General features: G+C 37.9%; 1 protein-coding gene across 4 annotated transcripts in view; it reads right to left on the bottom strand.

Annotated features, from left to right (window-relative positions):
- MEGF10 (multiple EGF like domains 10) overlaps nt 1-16275 on the bottom strand; it is a 244996-nt gene that overhangs the window by 131338 nt on the left and 97383 nt on the right. For all 4 annotated transcript variants that reach the window (XM_054555890.2, XM_054555891.2, XM_054555889.2 and 1 more), the window contains one exon: nt 6579-6712. In XM_054555890.2, the coding sequence (XP_054411865.2) occupies nt 6579-6694 (116 nt within the window). In that variant the 5' untranslated portion in view covers nt 6695-6712. The remainder of the gene's footprint in view (nt 1-6578; nt 6713-16275) is intronic.

Below are 16275 nucleotides of genomic sequence, written 5' to 3'. Positions count from 1 at the left end.
GTCATTATGTATCAGGCTTCAACAGGACAGCCATGAAGTAATCGTACTATTCATAGTTTTGTGTATTTCATTCTTTGTGATATTGCAATTTATTTCTAGGTAAATTTAGGGACCCTTCATAAATATTGGGCAATGAAACAGGCTCTGTTGAAAAGAGCACTGGATTAGAAGAAGGCAGGGTTATAATTCTGTACCGACACTGAGAAACTGGGAGATGTTCAGCAGATCACCTCACTTCCCTGGATCCTCATGATCACGTTTTAAAATAAAAGGAGTCAGAGATGGTGTTGAAGATCCCCTCTTATTTAGCATCCTGAATTCCTAACATATACTTTAGATGACTGTTTCTTTCTGCCTCCAACAACTGTTACCCATTGCAACCTGCAAAAATAAGTTCAGATGAGGATACAGTGTGCAAATGCCTGCATGCTATGATGTAACTCCTTTTGGGTAAAGCAAGAGGCCCCTGTTAAAATATTAATATTCTTGGAGTGACATATCACATTAAGCTATCTGTATTTTCTTCAGACCCCTAGCAGTGTCCTGAGGTTCTAAGACTTCCTTACCAATATTTCTTCCTGCTGTGAATTAAAGAATTCAAATTTAAAGCTATTGGAACTTTAAATTATTTTGAGCCTTGAGAGGAATATAACTATGTGGCCTGAGTCATGCAGCAGGCAGCTGAAACTTCTTTTTCCTATAAATGATTAGAAATAACCAAATGGCATCAGAGATAAGACCCCCTCAGATCATTACCCTTCCTCATGAAATGTTGAAGCGATCTTCCTTGAAATGCAGCAAACTGTAATCAATCAAACCGCTATAACATATGTACTGGCTTTCTATGGAAAATGTCGAACCTTATTAAACTTCTCTGTCTCTGCCTATATAGGTGAAACTTTAACTTCCCCACTTGGGAACACTGAGCCCATTCCTTTGAAGTCTGTTTTCTGTATGGCCGTCCTCAAATTTTGTGCCTGAATAAACTCAATACTTAATCATATTTTCTGACTCTCATTGTTTAAAGTTGACACTTTCTATCCAGCTGCTTGTAAATAGGTGAATCTTAAGGCCTACAGCATTATATCTCTGTTCCATTTCTAGTGGAGAACAAAGTGAATGAATGTCCTCTGTGTATACAACTGGTGTACAGGTGCAGTCCTACATCACCTATGAGCAAAATAGAGCAACTTACCACATATGCTATAAGAACAAAAAAGAAGCCGCTCTAAATTAATGCCAGTTGGGAGAAAAAAACTTATTCAACCAGTCTCTACAGTACTAATTTAGCTGAACTAAATTCATTTGTTGGAACTAGACCTGATACAGAGTTTCCAGAAAATTTCAAAGGCCATGTTATGATATTCAAGTCTGTGTGCCTTGGAGTGCAAAAGTTATCATCAACAAATGCATCTTGGCCAGTTCTATTTGATGTGGATGGAAGAACCAATTCCATAAGCAAACAAGTAAAATGTTTTCACTGATTTCTAGGAACCAAAAAGAGTTTTTAAATGAGAGGGAATGTTGGAGTACATGAATTTCCTCTTCTTGTCACTTGCTGCTCACCAATAGCTCTTTTATTAAAAGGACAATCAAAGTATTTAGGATTTCAATTCAACAAACATTTATTGAGCAACTTCTATGCAATTCCTGCCCTCAAGGAGCTCTCAGCCTAATGAGAGACCAATATTTAAATGCTGAAAGTAATACAATATAGCTTTCCGTGGAGACATATATATAGCTTGGGGAAAATAGGAGTATAAAATTCATTATGTTTTGAGTATTTCTCCTCAATCTTGGCTCTACTCATTAAAATTATTTTGACCCTCAAACCCAGTACAGAACTGACTGCATATAAATTATTTTGAACTATATTAAACTATAGTTCAACTAATTTAACTATGTTAAACTACAGTTCAACTAATTTAACTATAGTTAAATTACTGTATAGACTTAAGTGGACACTTCAGTTTCTGACCGATGATAACTACTTGCCTAATTATCATCGGTCAGAAACTGAAGCTTCCACTTAAGCTTATAGGAGAAAGGTACTAAGCCTTTTCAACATGAATTTCTTTTCTGTTGTTTCTTACACATTATTTTTCTTTCTATACAGTTTTTTCCTTTTTTTCATTTGTAAAGGTATTATAATCACACTATGGAATTTGGAAAACACATTTTTAAAAAACAGAGCAAGAGACAGAATTCCATAGCTCTCACATAACCACCAACAGCATGTTGTTGTGCTTCTTTACAGTTTCCAGGAGGTTTTAGTTTTTGGTTGAGGGTATTTCTAAATTCTTATGTTATAATAATCATGCCATGCACATATTTCTAAAATATTCTTTTTTAACTTGAGTATATCATAAGCATTTTCCCATGTTAGTACATAGTCTTCAAATTATGACTGCCAAATACTTTGTAAGTGACCATACCTAATTTGCTCAATACCCACCAATCATTAGGCAATTAAGTTGTCACTCTTCAAGGGGTCCATTTTCTGGAAGCGATGTGTTTGAATCATGAATGGAAGTGTCTTCAAGAATGGGCCTGCCTCCTCTGGTCTTTATCACGGCCACTTTGGCCAGTGCTTAGGCTGCTGATGGAACTTAATTAGCTCCTGTGCTAACACTCCATACCTCCACATTCACCAGCAGCTGCTCCTGAAGTCACAGAGTGTGAGGGCACCACCTCCATTATCTGGTCCAATCCTACTTTCATTGACAATGAGCAACACTGAGCTTCCATGTAGAGTCAGCAGTAACACCAAGACCCTCAGACACTGTCCTGCCCCATCCTCTCTCAAACATCACCATAGAACATTTAAAGCTTCTAAAACAGACAAGGAGTGGGAAACTGGAATTTTAAAAATCTGATCCCAATTCTGCACAACTTTCAGCATTCAGAGGCAAAACTCTTTATTTCCTGTTTGTTTGTTTAATCTTCTCAAACATACTGAAAATATATCATTGCCGTGATTTTAATCTATTAAATGTTGTCTGGGGAGAAACCCCAGCAAGATTTAATTTAAGGTCAAAGAACCAGGGAGTGGGGGAAGAGATGGAGAATAAGGGGAGGAGGCCATTATCACTTGGGCACGTTCCAAAGTGGTTAATTACATTTTACCTGCCTAAATTATCTTGTTACTTTAATCAGATATGGTAATAATCTTCATTTCTTATCTCTGCTTGCTTCAGGACTGCTGATTCAATTACTCTCCCTTCTGTGTTAGTAATTGAAGGTTTGGTCAAAGTGTGGTTTCTCTTCACTTGCGCCTTCTTTAGAAGAAACCCCACTGAATGGAAAAGCTCAAATTCACAGAATACAGAAAGAAGGTTAGGAGAAGGAATAGATAATTTCTAGTTATTCATTTTCCAAAAAGACACTGTACAGAGTTCCTTTAATCATAAACACCCCCTGAGTATTTTAAATGATTTCATTTTCTTTAATTTCATTTTATGTACAATTTCTTAGAATCACAATTGCTGCATTAAAACAAGGCACATCTCTATTTCAAAATAAATATTCAGATATCAATTGGGATGCAGCTAGAAGCCATTGATGGAAGTATTTTTGTTTAGTGCTTCTCAAACTTGAATATGCAGACAAACCTCCCTGAGATCTTGTTAAAATGCAGATTTTGATTTAGTAGGTCTGGGGTGGGACCTGAGAGTCTGTATTTCTAACAAGTTCATGCCTCAGCTCTGCAAACCACAGTCTGAGAAGTAACCTCCAGGTGATTGCATGGTTCTGAGCCATTGGGTACAGGTGGTTTTGAGCATAAGAAGAGCTTAAAATGAGCCCTACTACCAGAATTATGCCCTTGGAGCTCATCTTCCTCTCCCCATTTCAGTTCAAGCCCGTTTACATTTTTAAAAATACTAGACGAACCTATCACCTGTGCCTTTATTTGATCATTTTAATTTATCTTCTATACTGGTCCCCAATCTTACCAAAAAAATTCTACTTTCTTTTACCTTTCTTCTAGAAATCATTATCTAGCCTTACAACAGAAAATTTATCAATAAGAAGGTTATAGCTGTCAACTCTTCTTCCTGGTAGTACATTTAAAAAAAACTGGAAGTTTTTTTCATCATTTTCCTATTTGTTCACATTCAATTTCCCTCCCCCTTCGTGAGCATTTTAGAGTTTGCACTAATCACTTGCACAGTTGTTGGGTTCTATTAGGTTTAGAGATTAATGTGCGCCTTGTCTATCTGTCTTTCTCACTCTCCATGCTCCTCCCACATCGATGTACATATTTAGTCATTTCGTTTCCTATCAGAAGATGAACTCACTCATTCAACAATTTATTAAACACATGCCACATGCGAGGCAGTGTTTTAGACAGTGGGAATTATCAGTGGTGAGCCAGACAATGCACTTATGCATTGGAAGCTCTGGTCAACAAATGTGTATTTATAAGTGGGTGCCGGATTATTTGAAGCCTTGAAATTGTTTTCTCTCTCTCTTTTTTTTTTTTTTTTTTTGAGGTAGGGTCTCGCTCTGTCACCCAGGCTGGAGTGCAGTGGCATGATCTCAGCTCACTACAGCCTCCACCTCCTGAGTTCAAGTGATTCTTGTGCCTCAGCCCCCCAAGTAGCTGGATTACAGGCATGCACCACTACACTTGGCTTTTTATATTTTTAGTACAGATGGGGCTTTGCCATGTTGGCCAGGTTGGTCTCAAAATCCTGGCCTCAAGTGATCTATCTGCCTCGGCCTCCCAACGTGCTGGGATTACCGGCTTGAGCCACCACACCCAGCCTTTTATTCTCTTATAGTCTTTCCCTCAGAGAGTTCATCTGTTCATATCTCACATCTCATCATGCTGGATATTCCCAAATCTATATTCCCAAATACTTCCAGGCCCATATTTTAAATTGATTTTATAAACACAACATGGCAAACCCACACTAACCCCTTCCCTTTCAAATCAACTCTCTTTCTTTTATTTTTCCATATGCGCAATGACATCTGGATTACTTCACACAGCAAGTTCTAAATCCTCGTCTTCTCTGCCTCCTTCACTTCCTCTGTCAATGTATTATCAAGATCTGTTGATTCTTATTTCACAGCATCTCACAAACTTGACTTTTCCTCCCATCCCAAATCTATCATCCTTCCAAGAAGTTCAACCACCAATGGTCTCTTCCTTTACTAAATTTGACCTGTACCCATTGATGTAGCCACTGATTCATGACTTTAATAAGTATTTATTATATATTTTATTGATGAAATGCTTTATGGGAGGTGCTGTAAATATTATAAAGAGCACTAATAGGAAGTCCTTCTGCTTAAATTCTGTATAATGTAGTTAATACCACAAATATATAGAACTTTATTATATACATACATTCTCTCTGCAACTTAAAGTTTCATAATAATATATAACTCCATTGACTAATCAGGTAATTATGTTTTAATTACCCTTCTTGTAACACTACCAATGGAGGTAGGGATAAGCCCTTACCAAAAATAATACTGAGTGAGAAATCAGCGTGTCCCCAGAATAATACCACTGCTGTGCTTGAGAGGCTTTGGGCTTTATGCGTCCTAACAGTGGGGGACAAAGGTGATTAGAATGTGTGCTCTGTGGTTTGCTAATCATGGTGCTGAAGATCAAGAGTTTGATATAATTGTACTTACAGCTATTAAAAATACATATTACCCTCCAGTACTTAACATCTTCTCTTTGTTTAAAACACTTGCATTTACACTTTTTGGATAAAGATAATTTCTGGGAAATTCAAGTAGCACATTAGAGCAGAGCCAACTGGACTTGATTGTACTGCAATATCGCTGGATGGGTTTGTACTATTTTTGTGTTCCAAAAGGGACTATAAAGTCCCAGAGGATGACCTACTGTTTTGTACTTTCTACTGCAAATTGCTCATATCTAGACATTACATCATCTGCCTTCATATAACCACACCCTCCTCCAATACGATACTAACTCTGCTCTGGTTGTGCACAGTTCTCGGTGGTCCGCATGGCACTGATTTCAAACTGCCAAACTGCCTCCCCTTCCAAGATCCCCTTCCAATCATTGCAACCCACTCATCTTATTCAGTTCTTCAAGAGCATCTCAGGGGACACTACCTCTATGCAGCCTTGCCAGTTTACACCAAATTCAGGTCTCCCTTTTCAAGCCATCTACAGCAAAATTCTTTTAAATCCCGTATATTTCAATACTTTAATATATTATCTCATGCTGCTTTCCACTTCTCACTCATGGGTTCCCATGCATAAGTCCAGCTCCCCAAAATTTATGCAAATTCAAATCAGAGACAAGACCTTAGGAAGATCTTTTAATTGCGCTACTAATGTCTTCCCTGAATCTTACAATTGCACCTGCATTAGAATTAGATATATCAAGATTTTTTTCACATAATATATATGCTATAAGACCAAGGTGACTAATACTACCTAATTTGCTAGCTATGACTAATGATTTTTACATAAAAGTAATTTCACAATCTCTTCACAAATTCTAATTTTATACATCTGACTGATAATTATAGTATATAAGGGAACTTCTCAGCAATTCTTTGTCAGGCTCCTTTCAGAACCATTACCTTTCCCAGTGGCTACACACATTAGGGTCTTCGAGATTCAGAGGTGATGCTGTCCCAATCCAGTGGCATAACAATAAACAAACAAAGCTCAGGCATGAGTTCAAAGAAATAATCATTTTTTTCTGAAGAACAACCTACAAGAAAAAAAATCTCAATTAGAAATGCATTGAAATGACTCACACAGAATTCTTTTCAGTACAGCAACCACCAGGTACCAGTTGTCACTGGGGCTGAAATGTGCATAACAAGCCATGTATTTCAATAGCTAGGTCACCAAATTCCATGGTCCAGGAGAGAGGGGTGTTTCTTATGTTGTGCAGGGTGGCTACTATGTTGTAAATTACTAAAATATGCAAATCATCATCAATTGCCACAAGAACAAAAGCCCTTCTCATTTATGCCAGCCAATATTAAAGAAATCTACCAGAACAATTCAGAGCAACACAAGCCTCCAAATTCTCTCACCTGGCATATTTCCCTTCTAGAAGAGGAGGGCACACAGAGGTAGCTGGCCTCATTTGTTCTAAAAATAAATGATGAAACAGAAGCTCCATCGAATCAAGAGAGAGGTACCTCAGGCTCAAACTGAGATTCATTCGATAAGTCACTCAATGCACTAAATGCCTGCTCCATCCTAGTCATCATGCAAAGACTGGATATAAAACACAGAACCAGTCTCTATCTCTGCCTGTTAAGATACTTATAATTTAGTAATCACGACGTAAGTTTCTTAAACATAGTGCTTCAATTTCTCTATCTGCTGAACAGAAATGAAACCAAACATCTCACATGGGTTTCTAAAAACTAGATTATACATAGAAAAAAATGTAAAGCTGTTTGCAGGTCGATGTTAGAGAAAATGAACCTAAAGACCATAAAGTAACATATTTAAAAACTTGGAAAATAGATAGGCCGGCAAAGGAGATAGAAGAGGGTGAATGTTCCAGGCAGAGGGATCCACATGTAAGGGAGGGCCAGGTGCATTTAGGGAGTTCAAGTTAATTCATGGCAAGAGAAAGGGGACAGCTGGAGAAAGAGACAGAGGGTGAGTCGCAATGGGTTTCATAAGCCATTGTGCAGTAGGGAACTTCATCCAAGGATAACATGGAGCTAGTAAATGGTGCAGAGTGGCATTAGAAGAATGACTCTAGCTGCAAGGGGAGGCTCTTGGAGGGAGGCCAGGTGAGACGCGACTGTGAACAGATCAAGGCAGCAGCAATGGGGTTGCAGAAAGTGGAGTGGCTCTGGGAGATTTTTAGGATGCGGAATCGACAGGACTTGGCTATTGAACATGGATTAAGGGAGGGAAGGAGCTTCTGGTTTAGCCCCTTGTGGGGATTGTTAGCCCCTTGCTGAGATGGGACTCATAAAAGCTTTCCTCTGGGGAGGGGAAGCTTTCAGTTCAGTTTTAGATATTTCAAGTTGAAGGTTCCTCCGATATCATCAAGCAAAGCCACCTACAAGCATTTATTGAACACATATGATGTGCTAGGACCCGCGCCAGGCCCAGGTGTGTAACACCTGTAATGGTTTGCACCTGAGAATCACACACACTCCTGCAGCCTCTGGAATTTAGTAAGAAGGAAAAGTTTAATTGTCATACTATGTCATCTAATCATTATAAAAATGGATACAAAATTAGAAATCACTGATTCATTTCTTAATTACGAACAAAATAAGTGCCAACCTGCTTGTTGGTAAACTAGTGAAACTAGTAATAATGAGCCAGATTATTTGAGCAAAGCAGTGATTTTCTGGGTGGGAGCTGGCATTTTAAGAAGTTATACTCATTTTCCACTCCAAGAAGTTTTTAATATTTGGGAACCAAATGTATTGAATAATAACTTTATGGCTTGAAAGGACAAATTTATCTTAAAACAAACAAACAAACAACAATAACAGCAAAAAACAAACAACTTTAGGAAATAGTTTATCATTCAAATTCAGGACAGATCAAATGAGGAAATATTAAATTCTTCAAAATCAAGATTGTTTAAGTATACTATGACAAGTTACCTATTGCTGACTCAACAAAGGCTAAAAGAAAATGTTTGACTTGGAATAAGGAAAAAAATCATGAATTTGTAGTATAATTAAAAGATATTGTGTAAGCCATTAAAGAAGCTGTAAAATCTTAAAAAGGATATTTCAATGGTCACTAAATAATTCCAATAGATAAAGCGTAAATAGGTAACCAAAATTAACTTATAGATTAATTCAAATTATTGACATTTCTCACACGCATCATGAAGTTGTAAAATCTGAAGCTTAACATTATATAAAGAAGCTATTTCATTTAAGGGGAATGAATAAAAAATTCTGATGATAACAATAAACAATAACAGCTAACATTTCCTGATCGATTACTGTGTGCCAGACACAGTACTGAGCCATTTATGTGAATTATCCATGTAATCCTTACAGCAACTTAACTAAGAAGTAGTAGTTTTTATTGTCCCTGTTTTACAGTTGAAGCCATGTAATATACAGCTAGTGTTTTCCTCATCCATCAAAAAAATCTTTAATATATTTGGCTGTAACAAATGAGCATGGCAATTATTTCCTTGTCTCATTGCTTTATCTATGTGAGGAGAAGTATTTCCTTTCAATGAAGTGTGAAATGTGTTTAGCTTTCATTCTTTCCTCAAAGACATGAAGGCTGGTAAGCAGTAACCTGCCATCTACTCATAAACAATTACCCCAAAATTGGAAAGTTTATTTCCTGAGTCATCTCAGACTCAAACCATCCATTTACCAATTAGAAATGTTTAGTCTGTAAAGTTAGAAATTGCCACAAGCCATGAATCAAAGTCCCAGAACAAGAAAGAGGTTGTGAGTTTTATTTTAATGTAAAAATATTGACACTAATCTTCTGGTTTCTCTTCTTGCTTGGTACCTGATGCATTGCCCTGTGAAGAGGAGATGACAGGGAAAAAGCAGAATTTGGCCACCTTCTCATTGCTTTGGAAGTTCAGTATACAGAAATATCAAACTGCATTGAGAAGTCGCAGGTACCATTTTTGAAAGAAAAAATATCAGTACATTGAAAAACATATGTGTGTGTGTATATGTGTGGACGTGTGTATTGGGATCTTTGTCCCAATACATTTTCCTAATTAAAATTAGAAAATTAACTGAGCTCTAGAATAGTCTGAAAAACCAAAAAGAATTGTTTGATCAAGAGGCAAGGATCATGCAAATTCACATAAGCTGGTTAAAACTGTTTGAGAAAATAACACAGATGTTATAGACGATGAGGAGAGAAGACATCTCACAAATATGCCAATAAGCTGTAGAGAACTAAGAAACACAGCATTTCTCTAAATTAGGAAACATGGATTGTCCTTTCATTCTATCTTGTTTAATAAAGGCACTGAGATGCAATCAAAATCAGAAGTTGATAGGACATTTAGGCCAGGCGTGGTGGCTCACTCCTGTAATCCCAGCACTTCGAGAGGCCGAGGCCAGTGGATCACCTGAGGTCAGGAGTTCGAAACCACCCTGGCCAATACGGTGAAACCCCGTCTCTACTAAAAAATAGAATAAATTAGCCAGGTATGCTGGCAGGTGCCTATAATCCCAGCTACTTGGGAGGCTGAGGCAGAAGAATTGCTTGAACCTGGGAGGCGGAGGCTGCAATGAGCCAAGGTCGTGCCATTGCACTCCAGCCTGGTCAACAGGAGTGAAACTCTATCTCAAAAAAAAAAAAAAAGAAAAAGAAAAGAAAAGAAAAAAGAAGCAGATAGGGCATTCATTTACTTTTTCCCTATCTTCTTTGTTTTCTTCTATAGGTTTTGGTGAGTAAACATAGTGAGTACCCTTTTTCCACTATGCCTACTCTGAAGAAGGAAAGCCCAGTAAATTTATTCTTCCTCATTTCTCTCTTCTGTGCTGTGTCATCCTGTCTTATAATTTTCCACTTTGGAATGCAAATGAAAACAAAATGCAATTTTTAAAAAATAGTATTATTTCAATTGAAAACAAAGGCAATGCAGTGGTGATTTGCTTCATTAAGATAGACATTTTGAATATATTCAAATCTCTAAATCGGGTGTTGGCTACCCTCACCCACTCAGACTTCCTCTTCAAATAACTTTCCTTATGATTCCATTTAACAAAATTTAAAATGTAAAAAATAAAGAGTCATTTGCATGAACCCCCTAGTGCCAAACTTGATTGCATTTCAGATCATTCACTTAATTATTATGGAAAAATCAAAACAAAATCAGTACAACTGATTAGCATTGCTAAAGTGCTCCTATTAGAAAGGGAAACAGCCCACAGAGTTAACTCTTGCTGCCTGTGTTTTGCAGCTCCACTTGGAAGGCAAGCTTTGCTTATTCTACCACAAAAGCCTCAGTAAATAATCAGGATGAATAAAATCCTTACAATGGATGAGTCTTAGTTCTGATGATAAGCAGTAGTTTCTTTATCATTGAGTTAAAAAGAAATAAATAATGGGGTGTTGACTTACTAATTTATTTTTGAAACAACAGAGGGGAAAATTATTCCAGATGATTCCTTTTGGCTCCAAAATCTATTTTCTTCCTAGAATCAATTAAGTGCACACATAGAAATAACTTCGGTACCCTCAACCAGTTTTTTCTCAACCTCATTTTCTGCTACTAAGATTCTCTCACATATCTCTAAGTTAAATTAAAACAAATTTATTGATTAAGAATAGCCACTTTTCAACAAGAGCCATCCATTTCACCTGACCACTCCATCGTGTTATCTATAAAGGATGTACTCACTCTTCCTCAAACTACTCAGAAAGGCCGGCAGAGGCAGTGTGCTAAGTTCTTCCTGGAGCTTTGAGGCCGTGAACAGAGAAGCAATAGTCCAGCTTCAGTGCATTAAAGATGTAGAATGAGTAATGCTTGCTGGTTGCCCTGAGAACAATCTCAGATGAGGACTTCCATGGAAATACTAGTTCGCTGATGAAAGGAATCCTTAAGGCATTAGCATGACTTCTCTGTTCACTGAGCAAGGCTAGTTATTCTAACATATTATCCAGGTATGACTATTCATTTCAAACAGTACAAGTGCTATATTTACTTTGTTTTGAGGGCCTCATGTCATTTTGCTAACATCAAACCCACAACAAACATATTCTAAATCAAATTAAATCATGTAATGGCAGGAACAGAGTATTCATTTAAGTTAAATGAGTGTGCCTACCAGCATTAATAAAAGAAAGGCCAGGTGCGGTGGCTCACTCCCATAATCCTAATACTTTGGGAAGCCAAGGTAGGAGGATGACTTGAGCCCAGGAGTTTGTGACTAGCCTCAGCAACATAGCAAGACCACATCCCTATTAAAAAACAAAAAAAAAATTAGCCAGGCTTGGTGGCATGCACCTGTAGTCCCAGCTACCAAGAGGGGTGGAGTATAGGGTGAGGTAGGAGGATCGATTGAGCCTCGGAGGTCAAGGCTGCAGTGAGCTGTGATTGTGGCTCTGCTTTCCAGCTGGGTGGCAGAGCAAGTCCCTGTCTAAAAAAAATATATATATATATACATATATGTATATATATATGTACTCTCAAATCTGTTTATAAACTCATAATGATTTTATAAACAAGCCCCCCCTCCACAAAAAAATCCCTAAACATTAGCATGAAGTGAATGTTTACTAATGGTTCTAATTCTTTGGGCACTTAACATCAAACAAAAACTGGGCAAGGCGCTGACAATGTCCAGTGCTGAGCTATCCCGAAGGAGCTCACAGCCCCACATGGAAAATGGCCACAAACTGACCTATTCAATCAGCATGATGCACACCATGATTAAGACCAGAATAAGCTGCTATGGGAACAGAGATGTGGCCCTACCTACCTAAACATCCAACCCCACGGTCATTATATAGGTGGTGTTAAGGGATAATTTGGGGAAGACCCTGGTAACTCACTCATCATCAGGTTTGGAAAATTCTCTACAATGTCTCTGTGAATTCATCACCTACAACATATGGGGGAAAAAATCTACAAACAATACTCATTAAAGATCTAAGGGCAAGAAACTATGACAACTCCTGTGACTTGTAAAGCACAGTCTCTGCCCATAATAGCTTAAAATCTACTAAAAAAAATTATGAACAAAATATGATTATTTGCCAAATGAGTCCATTTAGAGATGACTTGCCAGATTTTTAAGAGGCGGAGAAGCCAACAAGAGCTATGAAGGCTCATGAAGAAAGTCAAACTTGAGCAGGGACTTGAAAAAGAAAGGAAACTAGAAATCACTGAATGGCACCTCACACTAGCAATGAAACCTCACTGAGTCCACAGGAGAGGGTCTATTATCCCCATACAGGGAATACTGAGATTAAACGGCTCCCTGGAAGTTAGACAATCAGGTAAGAGCAGATATACGAACAGGCCTGGCTGATGGCGACAATGCCTGTGACCAGCCCTCAGCATCACACCTGGATAAAAGGAAGCTTCTGAGTAAATAAAAACTCAAGGAGGGGCCACAAGGCAAAGAGAAAGATAAGAGCCAAGCCTTGAGGGTGGAGAGCAGAAGGTTTTATAATGAATTGTGAGAAGTAATGCTAGAAAGGAGGATGGTGTTTGGTGGTGATAAAGGGCCTTCAGCACCAAGCTAAGGAGTTCAGTTTAATTCTTCCTGTCTGCAGTAGAATTTACTTGAAGTCTTTGAGCAAGGGCATTATTAGATGAAAGAGGTGTTTGGGAGATTGACAGAGAAGGTGTGCAAAAACCAGCCAGGGGACCAAATCCTTTGGAGGCAAAGACAGAGTGTGGAGGTTACTGCACTCATGTGTGAAGTGGAACGACCTTCCTAGGGTGGTAGCCTAGGAATCGGAAGTGTGCGAGAAACCAATGAGGGAAAGAATCAGCAGGACTGGGAGAAATAATAGAAATTATGGTAGAGATCAAGGAGAGCTGTTTTGGGTTTAAAGCATTCTGAATCCCCTGGTTATATCTTCTGGGTTCAATCTATTTATTTCCTACTGAGAAAACAAGTTACATCTCTTTTTTATTAGAAAAAGAAACTTCAAACACTACTTCTTGTTCCAAACTTTGATAAATAAAATCATATTTATTTTTCCAAATTTGTCATAATTTGATATACTTCAATAACATTCCTACTCATTCTTCTTAACCTTAAGAGTCTTAATTTTCCTGGCCTGTCCACAAAAATAAAAAGCCCTCTTAGCATTTTTATAAAGTTCACTCTTTTTTTCCTCTTTTTTTCAATGCTGCTACAGCAACCATAATTATACCCTATTATTGTAGCCAGCCTCCAAGATGGCCTCCAATGATCCCTGCCTGTGTAAGCCCCTCTCACAATGAATAAGTGACTTGTATAACCAATAGAATATTACCAAAATGATAAACTTCCAAACTAGTCATAAAAGGCACTGAAATTGCCATCTTACTTCTTTGAACACCATTTCACAGGAAGCCAGCTGCTACGACATTCGGATGCTCAAGTAGCCATATGGAGAGACCAACACAGTAAGGAACTGAGGCCTCCTGCTAACAGCTGTGTGAGTGATCCATCTTGGGAGTGGATCCTCTAGCCCCTGTTAAACCTTTAGATGACTGCAGTCCTTGCTAACATACTTATTATAAACTCATGAGACCCTGAGCTAGAACCACCAGCTAAGCTACTCTCAACTTCCTAACCCACAGAAACTGTGAGTAATCAATCTTTGTTGCTTTAGGCCACTAATTTTTGAGTTCATGTGAAGCAGCAATATATAACCAATATGCCTATATTTAAGTATGTCATACCAAAATTAGTTTTACTTCCAAAAAACCTCCTAATAATGCCCATCATTTCATTGGCATCTTTAGTAGCATTAACATACAGAAGTAACCACCTGCAATGATTCTGAAATCTTTTCTCTACATTGTAACTCCTGGCAAGAACTCATCATCTTCTAATCACAGTTTGAGTTATTTTGTGCCAAGAGGCATAACCTCACAATGCCTGTACTTTGAGGTACATCTGCTATTCTTCCACACAGGGCACCATCCCAGATTATCTGGCCATTTAGGCATAGTCATCTAGCATGTGACTTTCTAGAAGAATTGACCTGCCTCATCATAACTTGGAGACTTCATCATGTGCTGTGTGTAGGTCACTTACAAAATATTAAATAAATGAATTTCAGACTGTTCACTGGGTTACTTTTTCATCTACAAATAAATGTTTCTTTTATTTTTCCACACTTGGGCTACTTTTCTATGATTATCCCTGATCAGTAATATATAACAATTTAATTTTTTAAGCTTTTTATTTTAAAATAATTTCAAATTTACTTGAAAGTTACAAAAATACCACAAAGAATGCCTGTGCATATATATATATGCAACATGTGTGTTTGTGTGTGTGTATATATATACACATTATATATGTTTTTTGTAATCATTTAAGGGTAATTTGTGCACATCAGGCTCCTTTACTTCTAAATACTTCAGTGTGCATTTCCGAAGAATAAGGACATTTACTTGTATAATTATCGTACAATGATACACAAAAAATTTAACAGTAATGCAATACTACCAGTTTAATCCATAGACCTAATTCAAATTTCATCGGCTGTTGTAATCATGTGATTAACAATTTCTCACATGGACACTTTTCAAATGCTTTGCCAATGAACAAACATTTGTTATTTCAACCAGCAAACACTGGTGAAGGCCATGTTTGCCCTCAAAGAATTAACAATCTAATGTGAGAGTAGTACCATGTAGATGGTAATGACAGGGCAATGTAAAACGTGATTAGGGTCAAAGGAGGATTACAAAACATGTATGGGCATTCAGAAAGTACTTACAACTGGTGAATGGGTATAACAGATAGCATTATTGAAGACTCCACAGAAAAGGTCTTTAAGAAACTTTTTGCTAGGTAGATGGAGCAGTATAGGCAGAGGAATCAGTAAGAGCGAAGGCAGGAGAAAGTGAGTGCTCAGAGGAAAGGCAAAGAGGCAGGATTGTTTGAAGCACAGTGTGAAAGTGAGTGGGAAAGAAAGTTTAGGGGCCAGATCAGGAATGGCAATGAATATTATGGCCTGAGATTTACTCAAGGTGAAACATCCAAACACCTCATGAGACCTCAGGCAGTCCAACAGTGAAGGAATTTGAGAAAAATAACCCAGAAAATGGAACATGATCAACCCAGGAGGAAAAGAAGACTTAGGGCTTTTTTTTTTCTTTTAACCAAAAACACTATTTTTTTTTTTTCAAAAGTGCTAATTGAAGAAGCTGAAAGATTTCCAGTTTGACCAATCCTCTGATGAGACAAGCAGGGGAAAAAATCCAATCACAACAGAATAAATGACAAAAGAAGGCAATTTCCTTGAGAAAAGACAAGTCAAATTATAATAAGGAGAAAGAGGAGCAAATATAATTCTCTGACATGTAGCAGGGTACTTGAGCATCATCAGAATCTTCAGTCTTTCCCTTCCCATGGTAGGGGGAGGACAGGGACACTGAGAGGAAGCCTGAGTACAGGCAAGGTCCCTCTCTCGGGAAGATCCTTTTCAGTGGTGTCTGCAGCAACAGTCAGAAGGATGCTAACAGATATTCTGCCCCCATCACTGGCATGACAAGGGGCACCTACATGTCATCTGCTCTCCTAACTCTGGGTCATTAAGCTAACCTTCAAATACTGAGACACTTAATATTAGGACACAGATGAGCAATCCAAGTTAAGACTTCCTTTC

The sequence above is a fragment of the Pongo abelii genome, chromosome 4 (genome assembly GCF_028885655.2).
Source record: "Pongo abelii isolate AG06213 chromosome 4, NHGRI_mPonAbe1-v2.0_pri, whole genome shotgun sequence".
NCBI classification, from domain to species: domain Eukaryota; kingdom Metazoa; phylum Chordata; class Mammalia; order Primates; family Hominidae; genus Pongo; species Pongo abelii.
Note: the sequence above shows the minus strand (reverse complement) of the source record. Positions and strands in the feature narration are given on the sequence as shown.